The sequence below is a fragment of the Prosopis cineraria genome, unplaced genomic scaffold (assembly GCF_029017545.1).
Source record: "Prosopis cineraria cultivar Desert tree isolate PC_DT_omini unplaced genomic scaffold, ASM2901754v1 PC9, whole genome shotgun sequence".
Lineage (NCBI taxonomy): Eukaryota > Viridiplantae > Streptophyta > Magnoliopsida > Fabales > Fabaceae > Prosopis > Prosopis cineraria.
In genome coordinates, this window is record NW_026555340.1 from 7981124 (window position 1) to 8002335 (window position 21212).

A 21212-nucleotide genomic window follows, 5' to 3' on the forward strand; every position below is an offset into this window, starting at 1 on the left:
TACTTTCAATGTTGCTACATTAATTGTTGGTGACATAGATTTGTGGTTTAGTAGAAGAGATGTTATTGTTAAGGAAATAGATGGATCTTTGCAAAGAATTGATGAACTACATCCATCATACCTTCCTCTTTAATATCCTATTTTGTTTCCTCTTGGTGAAAATGGTTATCATGATGATATACAACATAGTGTTAATTCTACAAGTATAAGTGAAAAGAGGAAAATAGTTAACATCAAAGAATACTTTGCATACATATTAATGACAAGAAATAATGAGATTAGTATTATACTTATTGCCAGTAGATTGTTACAGTAATTTATAGTTGACGATTATACAATGCTTGAATCACAATATTTGTTAGGAGCTAGAACCCATCAAAAGGAAACAAGAGTAGACCTATACCAAGGATTTTTAGATGCTTTGTTAAGTGGAGAAAGAAATGCATCATCAACAGATAATAATCCATAAAATAGACACGAATCCTTCAGAAAGTAGGTGGCTTTTTTGCATGCAAAGAAGGCAATTTTCAATGATAATTTCTTTTTCAATTATTATCAACAAAAGTCAAGGTTAATCATTAAGATATCTTGGGTTGTACTTGATAAGGCCAGTCTTTACACATGGTCAACTATATGTCACTTTGTCAAGGGTGAAATCAAACACAGGCTTGAAAATATTTTTGTAGGCAATAATAAGAAGAGAAAGAATACAATAACAAATGTAGTGTATCGTGATATGTTTAGGAATTTGTGTAAAAGAGGTATGTATGGTTCATTTCAATATGGTAATTTATATGAATTTTATGCAACAGTCATTTAATATATATTACTTTAAGTTGAATTAAACTAACATCTCTCATGCAACACGTAGATAGTGAACGCTAGCTTTCTTGGATAGATAGATGTAATGGCCACTTAGTTAAAATGTCTAATCTCAATATCTTGAATATAAAGACATAATGTGATTGTACTAATAATAATTGTAACACGAATGATTGGAAGTAAAAGATTTTAAATCATATTCTATTTAAGGAGTACAATTTAATTTTGGATAAAGGTGTAAATTTAGCTATCAACTAATTTTCAAAAACTATTGGGTAATATATATTATAAATTGGTGAAAAATAAACTATTAACTATCAAAATTAGAGCAATTGGCACCTCCTCGCAATTTCTAACAAATAGACGTTTATTAAAATTGTAGGCTTCACATTAATTTAATTTCTCTCTCTCTCTCTCTCATCCAAGAACTCTTGCATGATCGGTGTTCTTCATCTTTGTGGTATGAAAAAGCTAGAACAAGCTTCCATTGGGCACGTAATCAAAGGCTAAAAACTTCTCATCCATGGAAAAATAATAAGCTCTCAAATTAACAATGTTTGGATGTCTTAACCTTCTTAGAATTTCCATGTGTTGCTCAAACTCTTTCTTCCCTCCAATGTGAGCTTCTTTGAGCCTCTTGATGGCGATGACTCTTTCTTCTCTCTCTCGTGCATGCAAGTCCACCTCCAAAACTTCCTCTTTTACACTCTACCTCCAACCACATTGAACCTCCAATCCTCATTGGCCAACCATTAAAGTTGCTACCTGTCAAGACAATAGAGAGGAAGCCCAACTTACACAAGCCCAATCAGTATATATAAGCCCAATAAATGATTCCAGTATATTTATCTATATATTTTTTTATTTGTAGTTTTCTATAGGGCATTCTTTGTATACGTGGCTGAACCACATTCATTAGGGTTTCTGTACATTCTCTATATATAGTATAATATTCATTAGGCTCTGTGCGCCACTTTTATCATTTTCTTCTTTTGAGTAAAGCTTATCTTGGTATCAGAGCTTTTAGGCTAATAGCCATGGCTACTGTCTCATCAAACACTTCATAATCTGGGTCTAATTCTAAATCTGCCAGCTCACTTTTTTCTGCTGCTGCTCTCACCAAAAACCCCACTGGACCTTAGTCCTTATCTCAGCCAGTTTCTGTCAAGTTGGACAGAACAAATTATATTATTTGCCAGACTTATGTTTTACCTATTCTAAGAGGTTTCAAGCTCGATGAGTTTATCTATGGCACTAAACCATGTCCACCTCAGTTTATTCTTGATGATAAGGATGAAACAAAACTTAACCCAGCATTTAAAGACTGGGTCTCGGCTGATCAGCTCGTTTTTGAATGGTTACTTAATACTATGACCTTGGATATTTCATCTCAAATGATGCAAGTTTCAACTGCTGCTAAGCTTTGGAATGTAGCTCGTGAGATCGCTGGAGCACAAAACAAGGCTCGCATTCTAATGTTGAGGTCTGAAATGCAATGCACTAGGAAGGGTGTGATGCGTATGGAAGAGTATCTCAACAAGATGAAAGGTTTTTCTGAAAGTCTAACACTAGCTGGGAGTTCTATTCCCCAAGCTGATTTATTCCTTCAAATACTTGCTGGTCTTGATGGTGAATACAATGCCATTGTGGTCAAACTTGCTTCTAAAGAGGATATGAGTTGGATTGAGTTTCAAATTGAGTTGCTCACATTTGAGATTCATTTGGATAAGCTAAGTTAGTTATCTCAGCTTAATCTCAATGCTTAGTTTGCTAATTTACTCGGACTGATTTCTCTCGTGGTGGTTGGTGTGGCCCTCGTGGTGGACGCAGTTAATGAGGACGTGGCAGAGGCAACAGATCTGGAAAACCTCCTTGTAAACTGTGTGACAAACCTGGTCACTCAGTTAAAAATTGCTTTCAAAGGTTTGATCATTATCCTCCTACTAACAACCGTAGGAGTTTTGACAGTGGTTCCTCTTCTGCTGTTGGCTTAATGAAGCCTTTTATGCTACTCCAGAAACTATCAATGATGATTCATGGTATCTTGATAGTGGAGCAACTTCTCATGTGACTAATGATGCTTCTATCCTTGATCAAGCAGTGCCTAATGATAGTAAGGTTAAGTTATCTGTGGCTAATGGCTAAAACTTACCTGTTTCAAAAATTGGTTCTACACAAATTCAAAATGTCCCTTATAACTCAGTCAAATTGAATGATGTTCTTTTTGCACCTAAAGCTAAGAAAAAGCTCATTAGCATTCCAAAATTGTCAGATGACAATAGTGCATTGACTCTAATGAATTCTCATACTGCCATTGTTAAGAATCAGGAAACAGGAAAAATTTTGTTGCAAGGGGTGAGAAGTAACACTAGACTTTATAGAGTTGATGCCACAAAGGTTCAAAAGATAAGAAGTGCTGCTGCTAAAAAGACAAAGGACTCAGACAATTCTGGACATGTTTTCACTGTTGAAGAAGTTGGAGTTTTAACTCCCAAGCATAATACTAGTACTAGTTGTAATGATGTTAGGAAGCTTTGGCATGATAGACTTGGTCATCCTAATGACCGAATTTTGAATCAGATTATTAGTGAATGTAATTTCAAAGTTAATGCAAAAGTTGAACCTATGTTTTGCGAATCATGCAAATATGAAAAGTCTCATTCTCTCCCATTTAAAGCTTCAACACCTAAAACTTCTCATAACCTGCAACTCATACATACAGATCTGTGGGGACCTTCTCCTCTATCTTCTACCAATGGTTTTCATTATTATATACTATTTGTTGATGACTATAGCAGGTATTCATGGATCTACCCCTTGAAATCCAAGGATGAGGCTCTATCTATGTTTCTTCAATTCAAAAACCATGTTGAGAATCAGTTTGAGAAGAAGATCAAAATAGTTCAAAGTGATTGGGGTGGAGAATATTGTAGTTTTACAAAAACTCTTCAAGATGCTGGAATTATATTTAGACATTCTTGCCCTCATACCTCTCAACAAAATAGGAGAGTAGAGTGCAAACATAGACATATAGTGGAGACAGGACTTACTTTGCTTGCCCAAGCAAAGATGCCTTTATTTTATTGATGGGAGGCATTTCACACAGCAACTGTGCTCATAAATAGACTTCTTACTCTTGTTCTTGGAGGTATTTCACCATTTATGAGGTTGTTTACTAAGTATCCTGATTACTCCAATTTAAAGGTTTTTGGAGCAGCCTGTTGCCCTTGTCTAAGATCTTATAATCAACATAAGCTTGATTTTAGAACAACAAAGTGTGTTTTCATTGGTTATAGCAACTCACACAAAGGTTATAAGTGCTTAAGTCTACTGGCAGAATTTTTATATCTAGACATGTTGAATTCAATGAAAAAGAGTTTCCTTTTGCTAATGGTTTCATAAACAGGAAACTTTTACCTGTAGACGAGACTCATCCTACTGTTTTCTTCAGACCTGCAGTTTGTTCTCTGCCTTCACAGTGCTCTTTCTCTGGTAATATATCTTCTCATCTGCCTCAATCACCAAACACTACTATTTCTGGTGATATTTCTGTTTCATTAAATGAACATCCAGTTAGTGAAGGTCCTGATTCACCTCAAAGTTGTGCATCACCAGAGAATAATACAAGCAATAATAATAGAGTTGCTATGTCCTTACCAAATCAGATTTACAATCCTCAACGTCTTGCAGTGACATTACCTTCAACTGAACCTGATCAAGGTGTCTAAGGTGTTACACAAAATCAGCATCAGATGGTTACTAGAAGCAAAGCTGGTATATTCAAACCTAAAGCTCCTTTTATTGGTTTGACTGAAATTAGTAAATCTAATTATGAAGAACCATTTACTATTAAAGATGCTTTAAATTCAAAAATCTGGAAAAAGGCTATGATAGATGAATTTAATGCTCTTGTAAGGAATCAGACTTGGATTTTGGTTCCTAGAACTGGCAAAGAAATGGCTGTTGACTGCAAATGGGTATTTAAGTCAAAGTTTAATCCTGATGGTACATTTCTTAAACCTAAAGCAAGACTTGTTGCTAAAGGTTTTCAACAAAGTCTAGGTATTGACTATGATGAGACTTTTAGCCCTGCTTTGAAACCTGCTACTCTAAGATTTATTTTGACTCTGGCTGTTAGTTTTAAATGGCCAATTAGACAGATGGATATCAATAATGCCTTTCTAAATGGTTATTTACAAGAAAAGGTGTTTATGAAACAACCGGAAGGCTTTGTTGATAAGAGATATCCCAACCACATTTGTCTTTTGAACAAGGCTATTTATGGACTCAAACAAGCCCCAAGGGCTTGGTATGACAGATTAAAGGCCACATTATTGACTTGGGAATTCAAGCAATCTCAATGTGACAACTCTCTGTTTTATTTCAAGGTGAAGAATAATATCATGTTTGTGCTTATTTATGTTGATGATATAATTATCACTGGCAGCAATTCTACTATCTTATCCTTGTTTGTTAAAGAGTTAGATGCCCTGTTTCCATTGAAAGATCTTGGCACTCTGCATCATTTCTTGGGCATAGAAGCCTATAGAGATAGTTCTGGTCTCTATGTGAAGCAGGAAAAATATATTCCTGATCTACTCAAGAACTTTGGCATGGAATCATGTGCTTCAGCTCCAACATCGATGGTTATAAATAAGCATCTGTCTATTCATGTTGGGACTCCCATGAAGAATCCCTCAATTTACAGACGAGTAATTGGAGCATTACAATATCTGGTCAACACTTGACCAGATATTCTCTTTGCAGTAAATAAACTTAGCCAATTTTTACATTCCCTTACAACATTCATTGGCAAGCAGCTAAACGAGTTCTCAGATATCTAAAGGGAATGATTGATCTGACTCTTCATCTAAAACCAGTTGAGTATCTCACCTTACATGGGTTTTCTGATGCGGATTGGGCTGCGTGTGTTGACGATCGTCGATCCATGGGAGGTTACTGTGTCTTTCTTGGTGATTCTCTAATTGCCTAGTCTGGGAAGAAGTAAAGAGTTGTCTCCCATTCAAGTACAGAGTCAGAATACAAAGCACTTGCAGATCTTGCCACTGAACTCTCTTGGATTCAATCTTTGTTCTCTGAGATTGGTTTTTGGTTGACTCAGATTCCGACCGCTTGGTGCGATAACCTCAGTGCTTCTGCCTTGGCTTCGAATCCAGTCTTCCATGCTCGAACTAAGCATATAGAATTGGATGTTCATTTTATTTGCGAGCGAGTTCTTGCGCGCCAGATGCTTGTTCATTTTGTACCTTCCTCAGATCAAGTGGCCGACATTTTTACAAAAGCCTTATCTCACTCTCGCTTTCTGAGTTTGAGAGATAAGCTTGGTTTAGTCAAAAGCCCAACCTCTCGTTTGAGGGAGGATGTCAAGACAATAGAGAGGAAGCCCAACTTACACAAGCCCAATCAGTATATACAAGCCCAATAAATGATTCCAGTATATTTATCTATATATTTTTTTATTTGTAGTTTGCTATAGGGCATTCTTTATATACGTGGCTAAACCACATTCATTAGGGTTCTTGTACATTCTCTATATATAGTATAATATTCATTGGGCGCTGTGCGCCACCACTTTTATCATTTTCTTCTTTTGAGTAAAGCTTATCTCTACCACTCTCTTGTCAGACAGTGCCCTCCACCTCTATCACCTTAAATTACTCTGTCACCTCAACATTGAGAATCTCATATGACATTTACCAAGCTAAGGAATTTCAATTCCTACCCTTATCTCCTTCTAAGATAAGTGTTGTGAATGTTAATAATCTCCTTCTCTTCCACTCCTTTAGCTTCTCTTCTACTTCCAATAATTCGATGGGTAGTAATGTAGACATTCACCAAAAATGATGTCATCATACTACAAATGAGAACTCATTGTCATCTTTCTCTAGTGGCAATAGTCACCAATCTTCTTTGGCCGAAAATGTTAGCCATGTTGCAAAGAAATAGATATGGTGAAAGTGGATAGAGCACATGAGTGCGGGGATGAAAGTGTGGACAAAGCAGAGCGAGAGAGAGGAAGTTTGGGTCCCATATTTTTAAAAATAAACAAATGTTACTGAGAAATTGATAGTAGGTAAGGGATGCATCAATTTTAATAGTTAATGGTTTCTTTTACATTATTGCATAACATAGGCTACCAAGTAATCTTTAAAAAATAGTTGAAAGCTAAATTTTCACCTTGACCCTTTAATTTTAGATATACATACATATTAATTTATATAATTTCTTTTGCCTTCTATTTTACTTATGTTTTCCTGGACGCCATGCATGGTATGGAAATTCATGCCAGTTTAATAGTATATGTCAACTAATGCAAATATAGTTTGATACAATCAAAACATTAGATATGCACTTGACTTTCAGAATTGCTTAAGTTTTAAATAATTAAATTTAATAATTTATATTGTCATACATCTAATAAAAATAAATTAAATTGTACATCTAAAATATAATTTTTGCAGGTATTATTTTAGACGATAATGGAGAAGACAATTTTATAACTAAAGTATTTCTTAGATGATGAAAGATTAAAGGACTGCTTAGTTTCTATTCTCATTTTTTGTTTTTAAAAGCTGTTTTATAATACAACTTTTAAAATTATTTTTCAAAACAAAATAAAATGAAAATCCATTAGATTATGTCAATTAAAAAATAATTCTAAAATTAAAAATGAAATAAAAATTGATCAAGAAAACTATAATTTTTAATAATCAAATACAGTGTATTTTAAAAATAATAAAAATTAAACAGAAACAACTTGAAGTTATTTTTATTCTCTTGTCTTAAAAAATGTTTTAAATATAATTAAATGAAAAATACTAATCCAAACAAGTGTTTACATTTTTTTTTTGGTTTTCAAAAAGAAGAAATAATTTTTAAAACAAAAAACAAACATGCCCTAATTCTTTCGTTTTGAAATTCCAATTCAAGTGCGAACTAAAAAGAATAAATATTTTGGAAGAAAAAAATAATGGAAACAATGAAAGATGAAGTCAACATTAACAATAAGCTACCCCAAAAAATGAGGAGGAAAACATGTAGGTACAGTTAAACAATAGATTACAATTTATAGTCCGCAGATCATATCAAATCTAACCTACACCGCCAATAGCCCTTTACTCGCCCTTGGTGAGCAGCTGTGAATTCAATCCTGCTTGGAGAGGGTCTCTCTTTTTTCCTTACTCTCCATTTCCCTCCTTTTATTTTCATTATCGTTAGATCAAAGCTTTTTAACAGTTCTGGTTTAATATTTGATAAAATTATCATTATAATTTTACATTAAAATATATAAATATATTTGAACTACTAAATTTTGATATAAACAATTTAAAACTATAGTATTTTAGCTATATATTTTTATGTAAAATTATAATGATAATTTTATCAAAAATTAAATCAGAACCGTTGAAAAGCTTTGATCTAACAATAACAAAGAAAAGGAGGGAAAATGAGAGTAAGGAAAAAGGAGAGACTCCAGATGCCACTAAGCTTTGCCATATTTGGAAGGGGAAAACTTATGCAGACACAAATCACACAGAAGACAGCAACGCTCTTGCAAAAGCTGGCAACTGTTTTTCTACAAATTGAATGGTTGATTGCAGGTATTTGTCTTGAGGACTCAAACATGACTTTCCAGTTTCTATCAATGAGACGCAAACAGACGATACTTCATTGCTTAACTGTCCATAAATGAGAGAAATGAAATCAGTGAGCAGAAGGCTAAAGTAAAGCATTGCAGATTCAGAAACCCCAAGAGATCAAATATGCTTCTTTCCCCCCCGTGCGCAACAACTGAACTTCTTATTTTGACAGAGCTGGTATGTGGAGTCAAGCTAGGATTTTGTTACATAATTGTAATGTTGAAATATTAGTTACTGTTAGTTATAAAAATAGCCGTTAGGAGTAGATGAGGTTATTATTATCCGTTAGGTGGGGGAAAATAGGAATAGAAGATAATAAATACACTAGATATATGTAATTCAGATTATGCATAACTATAATGAGAATAATCAGCGTACAATTCAGTATCTCTGTTCTCTCTCTCGTCTCTCTATTTCTCTTTTTCCTCCGTTTTTCTCTTTCCCTCTCTTTCTCTTTCTTTCAGAATTACAAACCTCTCAGATTTGATTCTCTTATAATCAATTATTTGATTTATCATGCCAAACTTTGAAAGATTATTATATACGTTCCAAATTCCCCAGAAAATTGAATAAACCTCTCGGCAATGCACGGGGGGGCATTCAATAGTTAGAAGGAAAAAAATTTTGGAGCTACAAGATTCTCTTTTTGGCCAGAGAAGCTGCCGGATTTATTCTGTGGATTTGATTTCGTTTTTACAAGATTTGATTTAAGCTTCATTCAATATTTATATGGGAAAAAGAGCAATTTTCCCTATCAATTATAGGTCGAGTAGTACCAGAGGCCCTAAACTCATTTATTGTATTTGTTTTCTCAACTCTTGAATTCGTTGCAATCTCCACCCCCCCCCCCCAGCATTAAGCATAGAAAAATGTCCGTTACTTTATGATGGTGGGGTCCACTAGTTCATCCATATGTCAGCGTAAAACTGATGGCCACATGTCCGAACCACTGGGCCCATCATAAGTAACAGACGCTTGCTCTTTTAGGGGGTAAATTGCTCTAGTGCTATTCTACATATAATTTAGTAGGTGAATTGTTCTTTTACCCTATTTATATAAGTTCTCATGAAATAATTTGGATAAGCTCACTATGACGTGATAAAAGAAAGAATATCCTACATCCTATATCCTAACAACTTGAAATAAAAGGGGAACAAAACAAAGAAATTTTTTTTTTTCCCTGAAAGTTAGCACATCTGCCAAACCTTAAAACAAAATAGTCATCTTAAAATGAGCGATGCATATGTCAGGACAAACTAGTGAAGATCGGTGATATGCAGCGAACTCGCAGGAACAAAGGCCAATCTTTTGCAACTTCTGCGTGACTTACTATGTTTAACTCTAGACTTGGTGGTATGAGATGCTAAATCTCACATTGATTAGTAAGGGATGCTCAATGGAGTATCCAAAGGGGTTGCTCCTCCCAACTCAATAACTAGCTTTTAAGGTAGGGTTTTCTATCCCATTCAGGCACCCATCAGATTCATTTCCAAGGGCACACCAGTATTTTTTTCCCCCCCTTCTCTTTTGCATTTATGAAAGATAATCATATTGATTGCAAATTTGCAATGTTTAATACAAGACAAATTCAGAAAACCAGCCTACCTTGAAAGATGATGCAATGGAGTTGCATGCTTCAAGCGCCATGATTCCTCTAGCAGCCTTCATTTTAGCCTCAAATTAAGTACTAATTATGATTGGTCAAATAAATCAAATTATTTTATTTGAAGTCGATACGATTTTACCTGCAAAGGCTCTTCTTGAATGGCATTAACCAAGTTTTGAAGAATAATATTGGAGAAAGAAACAAGTTCTTGCTTGTAAGATAAATTACCATAGTATAACGTGTCATTGCCTGGAACCTGAAAAAAAAAAAGAAAAAAGAAAAAAAGAAAAAGAAGCACCATCATGTTTTAGAAATCAAAATTATTAAAAAAAAAAAAAAAAACTAAACCGGTCAGAAATGCTCAGTAACAAAAGAATTGCACATACGGTAAATCAATTACAACCAAGTCTAATGGGATTTTAGTGCATTTTCACAAATTCATGGGACTCATTTGTAAATAAGTTTTTAAGATGAGAGCTATTTGTAATTTTCCCTTATATTTTTCCCCTCGCATCTTGCCTTCTTGTCAACGTATACATATAAACAGGGACACAAGCATATAATTATAGACATGTGCAAATAAACAGATATAGAGACCGTAAACGAATATCTGCACATACACACTAGCACTTGCACACATTTACATTCATACATTCTTGACAACAGATATGATTGGCACATACGTTATGAATATTTGTGCGTTGATGAAATAGTATATATAAAAATTCAAGCACACGCAGTTACCAATATTAATAAAATCACAGATATACATAAATATGTGCATGTCACATTCACTCATAATTAGATATGCACATATTTAAAATACTATTTGATAAATGTTATAAAAAAAAAAAATTTAAGATGTCAAAGTTGATGTTTTCCCTAAAAATAAAATAAAAAAAGAAAAGAAAAGAAAAATTACTGTGCTTTGGTTTTAAATGGATTCTATTTTCTTTTTGGGCATAAAAAATTTAAAAACTAGGGTGTAATGCTTGAGTTGGGTGACCAGTCAATCCTTACAGTTCATAGCTAAAACACACCTAATTAAACTGGGATTAACACCAAAACACGCAAGTTCATCCACTTGCCAGGCCTAAATTTACGAGTATACATTAAAGGCAAAGCTATACCTCCTTATTTGCATGATATGGAAGTTTGTTTTGTGACCAAGTCGTCAACAATAAAATGATAGCAGAAAAAATACGTATCCTCAGTTTTGGTTCAATCCTGCAAGGATTCAATTAATCAAAAATAGAGGTCAAAAGATATAAAGACTAACGTTAGGGTAAAAGAAACAGAACATGATAGGTTTTGCGTCATGATAAAAGGTATGAAAGGCTTACCATGATTGGGAGCTGATCACATTGAACAAGTTACTAGGGAAATAGGTGAATCCTTGACTAAAATTACCTTCATTTCCATTAAAAGATAATCACAGTGAATAAAAGCATATGAAGATAGTGCAACAAAATAGTTCCCAGCTCTTAATTTTAAATTAGCATAGCTAAGACATCCAAAATTCAACAGGTTATGAAATTTCTATATGAAAGCATTTGCCATGCACGCACATGGAATTTGCTCAACTTAAAAATAATATAAAAGATTGAACTCTATTAAGCAGGGGTGAGGGTTTGGAAAATAATTATGAGCAAGAAACATTATTTAAATCAATAAAGAAAATGCGGTAAATTAAAGAACCTGGAACCATAACCAAGAAACCGCATAGCTTTGTAATTGATGAGACTAGTCCCCCAACATCATTTGGGGTCCGAAATCCTACACAATCAACCAAATAAATGATCAATTACATAGGTAATGTTTGCTAGATTACTGACAAATAAATATTCTCAGAAAGAGGCCAATATGGCATATTCATAATATTATAAAATGTAACTTCAAATAGCAGAAGCAAGCATTAAAAAACTTGATAGTCATGGTCAAGTGACCACAAAATTAAAAAAGATGAATACTGTGCATAATTTTATAGACCCAGCATCTTATTGGAGATTTACTGCGGGATAGGTTTTCTCTGTTGGTTTTTTGGATATTGAACAAGAGAGTGATTGGAATTTGTTGTTTTATTCAACTAAGCAACGCAATATATCAACAAACTATGAGACTCACTCATAATGTGATAGAACCCGTGACTTCTCTAAGACTTATAAGAGGAGGGTAGAGAAGAAGAATGACTCCAACGGAAAGGTTTTGATGGGTCAAGATGATTATCCTTCAGTCCATGGCTGAAAGAAACAGTAAATCCTGATCTTGTGTTATGATTAGTATCTTTTTGGCAGTAGGGGGTGTGTGGAAGCCATGCTGTTAGTTTTATTAGTCTTTTGCTTGTGTTAAGGGAGTATGTCTTTTGCGATGGAATTGCGAGGAGTGGAAATCTTATTTTGATGTCTGTAATTCGTGTTGCTGGTTGTATTTTGATTATTCAGGGGAGATAGGGTTTTGGCCAGAATTAGAGATTGTTCTTGTAACTTTGATTTGGTTACCTTAGTACATTAATATCAAAACCTCAGCATTTTCCCCTCATCTTTATTGCTGTCACTGTTTGTTTCCTTATTCTTTACTGTGTTACTTGGTTGGGTTCCATTACTTGGTATCAAAGCATTATGATTATAGGGAGGTTTGATTAAGAGTTATGGCAAAGAGAGTATATTATGCTGATCGGGAAGTACAAGAATTAAAAGAGAAGGTTGGGGGGTTGAAAACAGATGTGAGCAAGCTCAAATAAATGTTAAAAGTCATGAATGAAGCCGTAGTATAGATACAGAAGAAAGTGTCTAGGCCTATGGGGAAGAACAGGGAGGCACTCATCATATGGAGACTGCTAGGAGTGACCAAGGAGGTGAACATGAGTCTAGCAAGTACAAGAAGTTATAATTACCTGTGTTCTCGAGTGAGGATCCTCTTAGGCGGCTTTTTCGAGTGGAGGTACTTCCACATAAACTCCATCACAAAACAAGAGAAACTTGAAGCAGCTGTGGTGTGTCTAGAAGGAAAAGCATTCAATGGGTACTAATGGATTGACATAAGGGCACTTTTATGTAACTGGTTGGAATTCAAGAACAAGCTGCTACGCCGATTTCATTCATCCCAACCTAAAGGGGGATATGATAGATTATTCACTACAAAGAAAGAAAAATTAATGCTGGAATTTGTGGAGAAATTCGAGCTCTCATTTGCACAAGTAAAGGACGCTTTTGAAAAGCAATTGATTGGGCCTTTTTGCAAAGGGTTGAAGGCTGAGATTAGGACAGAGTTGAAAATATCCAAGACAACCATGTTAAGGGAACTGATGGAGATGCCATTGTCAAGTGTTGATAGAATGCAAGGAGGCTAGGGCTACCTGGATCCAGCAAACCCACTTTGGGCCCAAACTCGAGTCAACCCAACCCCTTTACTCTGCACATGTGACTCACATGTCTGAAGCCAGCATACACTTGAGCCCCTAAACGACGTTGTCTATGGAAAATTCTAAGTGAATAGAGTCTACACTAGACCCATCGAGAATAGGAAGCACGACGAGCATGGAAATTGCGACGTAGAGAGAAGGCAATTCTTGGCGTCTCTATGATGCGGAAATTGAGAGGCGACATGAGCCTGGACTCTGTTTCGAGTATGGTGACAAGTATAGTCCAACCCATCAATGCAAGAATAGGAATCTCCAGGTGTTAATCATGGAGATGGGAATGGACAAGAATCCTGAAGAGGAAGATGCAGCACCGAAATGCAAAGAGAGGGGTTATGAGGTAATTGAATTGGGGACACAAATGGAATTACCCCTAAATTCCATGGCTAGGTTTGGAGATAATCACACTATGAAGGTAAAAGGGGCTATCGGATACATAGGGGTGGTCATTTTGATTGACAGTGGTGCCACTCATAATTTCATCACAAAGGATTTACTAATAGGTTGAATTAATTAATGATGAAATACCAGAGTATACTATTACAGTCAGGGATGGATCTGCCGTGAAAGGAAGGAAACGTTGCAAGGATATCATAATGAATGTGCAAGGTCATAATATTATTTAAACCTTCTACCCTTTTTCTCTAAGTGGTATTGATGCAGTCTTAGGAATGGAATGTTTGAAATCATTGGGTGATGTGAGAGTTAGTTGGAGCCAATTAACGATGAAAATTGGCAAGAAAGGGGAGCAAACCTGCTTATTGGGTGATCCAACTCTCTCTTGAACTCCAACTACTTTCAGTCTCTGATGCAATTGGTTGGGAAGAAAGGGGAAAGGTTCTTGATTGAATACAATGGCCTGACTAGTAGTGATGAAAGCCTAACATCACTGTGTCTTGAAGTTCAAACACTGTTGGAGAAATATCCCATGGTGTGTCAAGCTTTTGAGGGGTTCCCTCTCTCCCATTACAAGAATCATGCTATTGTTATCAAGCCAAGAGAGCAACCACCAAACATTAGGCCATACTAGTACCTTATAAAAAAAAATTTGAAATAGAAAATATGGTGAGAGACATGCTAAAAGATGGGATTATAAAGCCAAGCAACAATCCTTTCTCAAGTCCGGTATTGTTGGTGAAAAAAAAAAGATGAAAATTGGAGGTTTTGTGTTGGCTATAGGGCTTTAAATAAAATCATAGTCCCTGATAAATTTCCAATCCCAGTCATTTACAATATTTTCAAAGTTGGATTTAAAGTTTGGGTATCATCAAATTCGAATTAAAGTGGATGAGCACAAGACAGCATTCAAAACTCACAAGGGACATTATGAATTTAAGGTGATACCCTTCAGATTAACTAACACAGTCTTAACTTTCCAATCTCTCATGAATGAGGTATTTATGCAAGTTTGTGTTGGTATTCTTTGATGACATGCTTATATATAGTCCTGACCTGACCTCACATTTGAAAAAACTTGAAATTGTAATTTCAATCTTGAAAGAAAATCAGGTTGTAGTGCATTTAAAAAAGTGAACCTTTGTACAATCAAAGACTGAGCAATTAGGTCACCTCATTTCATCGTGATTTCCTAAATTCCTTTACTTCTCAAGGAATATCATGATTCTCCAATAGCTAGCATTCAGGCTATTTGTGCACCTACAAATGGATGTCCAACGTGCTGTATTGGGAGGGAATGAAAACATATGTGCAGCAATATGTAGCAAGTTGTGAAGTGTGCTAAAAGAATAAGTACCAAGCTTTGTCCCCTGCTGGCTTGTTGCAACAATTAACTATTGCAAAAAGTGTTTGGGAGGACATTAGCATGGACTTCATCACCAGGCTCCCTAAATAAAAGAGGTATGACACCATACTTGCGGCGAATATGCTCATTTTTATCCTCTTGCTCACCCATTTACTGCAAAGGATGTTGTTGAAAATTTTATAATAGAGGTGGTGAAGTTGCATGTTTTTCCTAAAACCATAGTTACAAATCGAGACAGGGTTTTCACTAGCCAATTTTGGCAAGAATTGTTCAAACAAGCTGGTACTCAACTTTGCCTAAGTTCATCTTACCATTCAGAATTTGAAGGACAACTTGAGGTGCTAAATAGGAGCTTAGAGACTTATTTGCATTTCTTCGCCAATGAAAAGCTGACTCAATGGGCTAAATGGTTAGCTTGGGCTATGTACTAGTATAACAATTCTTATCACAATTTAGTTGGAATGACACCCTTGAATGTAGTGTATAGTAGGGATCCTCCTACATTCTTGAAACTTAGTGGCGAACCTTGCACTATAGAAGATGTGAATGAACAAATTCAAGTTAGAAACCAGATTATTTCGCTCTTAAGGGATATGCAATTAGAGGTTAGGGATCTTGTTTATGTAAAACTCCAACCTTATAGGCTGAAAACTTTGGCTAAAAAGGTCAATGAAATTGAGCCGATGCTTTTACAGTCCTTTCAAGATTGGTACAGTAGCCTACAAGATGGACCATCCACCACCTGCTCAAATTCACCCGGTTTTTCATGTTTCTCAACTCAAAAAGTCTGTGCATTTTGCTGTAGTGAATCCTACTATTCCCCCAATCCTCTCTAATGAATTAGAATTACAAGTGCAACCTCAAGATATTAGGAGGATTCACAAACTTTTAAATGGACAAGAGGTGTTGGATAAATGGCACAATCTACTTGAGCCCAAGAATTCTTGGGAACATGCAGAATTGATTAGTTAGCAACTTCTCGCTTTTCCCTTGAGGACAAGGTGAAACTTCTAAGGGAGGATAGTCATAGAACCTATGACTTCCCTAAGATTTACAAGAGGAGGGTAATGACTCAAATGGAAAGGCTTTGATTAGTCAAAATGATTATCCATCGGTCCATGGCTGTAAGAAATCGTAAATCTTGATCTTATGTTATGAATAGTATCTTTTGGGTAGGGGATTTGTGGAAGCCTTGCTATGAGTTTTATTAGTCTTTTTCTTGTGTTGAGGGGATATGTCTGTTGTGATGGAATTGTGAGGAGAGACTGGTTTCTCGAATGCCAGAGAGAGTAGAACTCTTATTTTGATGTTCGTTAATCGTGTTGCTAGTTGTACTTTGATTATTTAGGGGGGATAGGGTTTTGGTTAAAATCAGAGATTTTCTTGCAACTCTAATTTAGTTCCCTTAATATGTTAATATCAAGATCTCAGCATTTTCCCCTCATATTTATCATTGTCTGACAAATTTAGTGAAAAAATGCTCTTCATTATTTTTCTCAATATTTACAAGAGCTTGCTTTGATATTTATAAGAGTATATCAACATAGGATAATAAATGCTATCTTAACTTCTAACCACCAACTAATATCTATCTACTAAAGGAAGAAAATAAATTTACACAATTTAACTATATATTTTAACACTCCCCCTCAAGCTAGAGAGTTGATATCATCCATTACTAGCTTGGATGCTAACTTATGAAAATGCTCACTTCATAATCCCTTTGTGAGTATATCTACCAATTGATCACTAGAGGATATGTAAAGGGTACAGACTAGACCACTTTCCAACTTCTCTTTGATAAAGTATCGATCAATTTCAACATGCTTGGTCTTATCATGTTGTACAGGATTATGTGCAATGTTGATGGCTAACTACTTGTCACAATAAAGTCTCATTAGACCTTCCCATTTGATTCTCAAATCTGATAAAATTATCTTTACCCACAACTCACAAATTCAAAGTGTCATAGCTTTAAACTTAGCTTCAACACTAAATCTAGATACTACATCCTGCTTCTTGGTCCTCCAAGTAATGAGATTTGAGCCAAGAAACATACAATAACCTGGAGTGCAAGCCGTAGCACATGTCATAAAGGTAGAGTATGTTGCTCTGTACCACATGCCGCAGTGCATATGGTACTCGCTATGACGCATGGCTTGTTTTCGAAAAAACTAATTGTTTGCTTTATCTACTAAGTGGGTGTACATCTGCACTTCCATGAGCCCTTTTTATTAAACATATTTTCTACAAAGTCGAGATCCTGCATTTTGGAAACAAATTAAAGGTTATATCTTTGTTGCTGTATTGTATTGCAATGTAAGGTATGGATGTGTGAGTAAAGCCAGATGTGAGAATCAGCACTTTATAGTTTGGTATCACTCTTCCTTGGTTTTAACCTGTTTCTGTCTTGCATCCCCAATAGTTGGCAAATTTTATACATTCATTACTTTCTTTTTCAGCCACTAATCACCTATTTCTTCTATTTTTTGACTTTCCTCCTTAAAAGGGAAAGGCACATAGAGCTACAGTAGCACTGAAATAGCCATGAGGGGCCACGGTGCACTTAGGGTCAAGATGCGCAAAATCCAAAGGTGCCATCGGAACAACCTAGGGAAATGACCCAACAATGGCACAAATGCTGAAGTGATGCTATACATTCAAAAGAATCTAGCTGGTTGTGATTCCCTAAACTGTAATAGGGATTACGAGGAGCCGAGGCTAGAATAAGAGATCAGGCTTGAGGCTAAAGTGAGGTGGAACCTAAGAAGCATCATGAGGTGGACTTGAGTAGGCTAGTGACCGGTAGAAAAGATTAAAAGATTCTTATGGATTGAGTTCGGAAAACTTTCTTGCGATTGAGTCCGCCAACTTTTAATGGAAATATGAAGGAGGAAGATGCAGAGAACTGGATAGAGAGGACACAATCTTCGAGGTCACTTCATGTTCTTCTGAGTAAAGGATTATACTGGCCACAGTATAGTTAGTTGAAAATGTCAAACATTAGTGGAATTATGGAAGACCTTTTAATGATAGTCGGCTTAGCTGGGAACAATTTAAGGGGAAATTCTTTAATTACCATTTCCCTACAGCATTCAAAGATGAAAAGGAAGTTGAATTCTATGATTTCTAGCAGGCAAATATGGATGAGGAATCATTTATGAAGAAATTCAATCAGCTTTCCAAATTTGTAACTTACCTGCATGATCGAGATGACAGCAAGTGGAAGACAAAGAGATTACAACAACAACAACAACAAGCCTTTATCCCACTAGGTGGGGTCGGCTACATGGATTGCAAGACGCCATTGTACTCTATCATTTATTAAGCTTTTAGAAATATTATTAATTAAGAGATCACGTTCAACAACTTCCAAGAGTGTTCTCTTAGGCCTTCCTCTACCTCTCTTAATCGGACTCAAAGTTATATGTTCCACTCTTCTCACTGGTGCCTCCCTTGGTCTTCTTTGTACATGCCCAAACCATCTCAACCGATTTTCTACCATTTTTTCCTCAATAGGTGCCACCCTCACTTTTTCACGTATATGCTCATTTCGAATTTTATCTTTACGTGTATGTCCGCACATCCATCGTAACATTCTCATCTCTGCTACTCCAACTTTATGCTCTTGCTGTCCCGTTAGAGCCCAGCATTCACTACTATATAACATTGCCGGTCTGATAGCAGTACGATAAAACTTTCCTTTAAGTTTATTAGGCACCTTACGGTCACAAATAACTCCTTTAGCTTTTCTCCAATTAAACCACCCAGCTTGAATTCTATGTGAAATATCTCCACTGATTTCGCCATCATTTTGAATAATGGCTCCCAAATATCTAAACTTTTCCACTTGAGGTATAATTTGATCTCCCAATTTCACTTCCAAATTATTTTCGAATAGTCCTTTACCAAAATTACAATATAAATATTCCGTCTTACTTCTACTCAGACGAAAACCTTTCGACTCCAATGTCCTCCTCCATAACTCAAGTTTGCAATTAACCTCTTCTCTTGTCTCTGCTATAAGAACTATATCATCCGCGAAGAGCATACATTTCGGGATTTCCTCTTGAATATGTTCCGTCAAAACATTTAAAATCAAGTTGAACAAATAAGGACTCAGAGATGATCCCTGATGTAGTCCAATCTTTATAGGAAAATCCTTTGTTTGACCACTAGGCGTTCTTATACTAGTTTTTACCCCCTCATACATATCTTGTATGGCTTTAATATAAGCAATCCGTACTCCCTTTTTTTCCAACGCTTTCCAAAGCACTTCTCTTGGTATACGGTCATAAGCTTTTTCCAAATCAATAAAAACCATGTGTAGATCTTTATCTTTACAACGATACTTTTCCATTAATCCCCTTAGTAGATAAATTGCCTCTGTAGTTGATCTACCTGGCATAAAACCAAATTGATTCTCAGAAATACTTGTCTCCAATCTCAACCTGTGCTCAATTACTTTCTCCCACAATTTCATTGTGTGGCTCATGAGTTTAATCCCTCTATAGTTAGTACAATTCTGAATATCTCCTTTATTTTTATAAATAGGAATTAATGTACTTCTCCTCCACTCATCAGGCATTTTCTTGGACCGTAAAATCACATTAAATAACTTAGGAAGACAAAGAGATTGATTGAGAAAATGCACCTAGAGTACTAGAGGCAAATAACCTTATTGGGTGACGCTACCTATGAAAAAACATGCAACCGACTCCGTATAGTTGCAAGGCGAGGTCGAGTAGAATCCAAGAAGAGAAGAGATAATTATGGTTGGTTTATAGCTCCTTTTGGTCTGTTAGGAGCAATATCAAAGAGGAATAGTTCTAGTACCAATAGTTCTGGATGCTCAAGCAGGAGGATTTTCAGTAGAGAACCACAGTTTCGAGAATCGATTGACTAGAGTAGGAGGACTGGTGGGGCTAGGGATTTTAGGACTGCACAATAGTCGAGTCAACTGCTACTACTCCTACATCTCGTGTGAGCACTACACACTCACCTGTGTGCACAATCTATAGGAGGAATCATGATGGGAGATGTTGGGCCTATTACATATGTGGTGATATGGGTCACTTTGCAAAGGATTGTCTGAAGAATCAAGAAGGAGCTAACGAGCAGTGACCTAAAGTGACAAGTCAATTTTACATAATTTCTCGAGAGGTGGCTCAGACAGTGCCTAATCTAATTACAGGTAAAATTTCTATTTGCGAACAAGAGGTTGAGGCATTATTTGATTCTAGAGCCACTCTTTCATTCATGTCGCATGAGTGTGTGAAGAAGCTAAGGGGCTGTTTGAAACTGTTTTTATTTTATTGTTATGAGAATTGACGTTTTGTAGAACATGTTCTGAAAAAAAAAAAATAGGTGTTTTTCTCACTCTCTCTTGTTCTCTAGAACAACAATCCCATAACACCTAAAAGTTGTTTCCATTTTTCTATCCTGTAGAACAATATTTTATTTTTTTATTCTACAAAACACTTTTTGAAAACACGATACCAAATAGACTATTTTTTTTGTTCTGGAGAATAGAAAACTGTTCCCAAAACAAGTTTCTAAACAAGCCCTAAGTTTGCCTATGTATGAGCTTCCTTTCGTTGTTAAAGTGTCTACACCATTTGAGTTACTAGATAAGAAGAGTAAGGTATGTATGTAAGTAGAGCTGTGCTTTGAGGGTAGGACTTCAGTGGAAGATCTAATCATAATCCCTATGTAAGGGTTAGATGTTATCATTAGGATAGACTAGTTGATAGTTAATAATGTTACTCTGGACTATGCCAGAAAGATGGTGTTGTTGCCAATTCATGTGACTTCTACTGCGACTTTTACAGAAACTACTAGTTAGCCAAGGTTACTCTTGATAGTATAGGCTAAAATATTGGTCTCTGAGGGTTGTTAGACCTATGCAGTGTTTTTTTGCAGTGGAAGGCAGCAATAATGGTA

General features: G+C 35.7%; 1 protein-coding gene across 1 annotated transcript in view; it reads right to left on the bottom strand.

The window, feature by feature from the left end:
* Nucleotides 1-7793: 7793 nt before the first annotated feature.
* The window catches only part of LOC129320065 (uncharacterized), a 58360-nt gene continuing 44941 nt past the window's right edge, over nt 7794-21212 (bottom strand). The window contains exons 18-23 of the mRNA XM_054965214.1: nt 11788-11865; nt 11433-11499; nt 11220-11316; nt 10229-10345; nt 10089-10145; nt 7794-8522 (exon numbers count right to left, since the gene is read on the bottom strand). Of these exons, the coding sequence (XP_054821189.1) occupies nt 8373-8522; nt 10089-10145; nt 10229-10345; nt 11220-11316; nt 11433-11499; nt 11788-11865 (566 nt within the window). The 3' untranslated portion in view covers nt 7794-8372. The remainder of the gene's footprint in view (nt 8523-10088; nt 10146-10228; nt 10346-11219; nt 11317-11432; nt 11500-11787; nt 11866-21212) is intronic.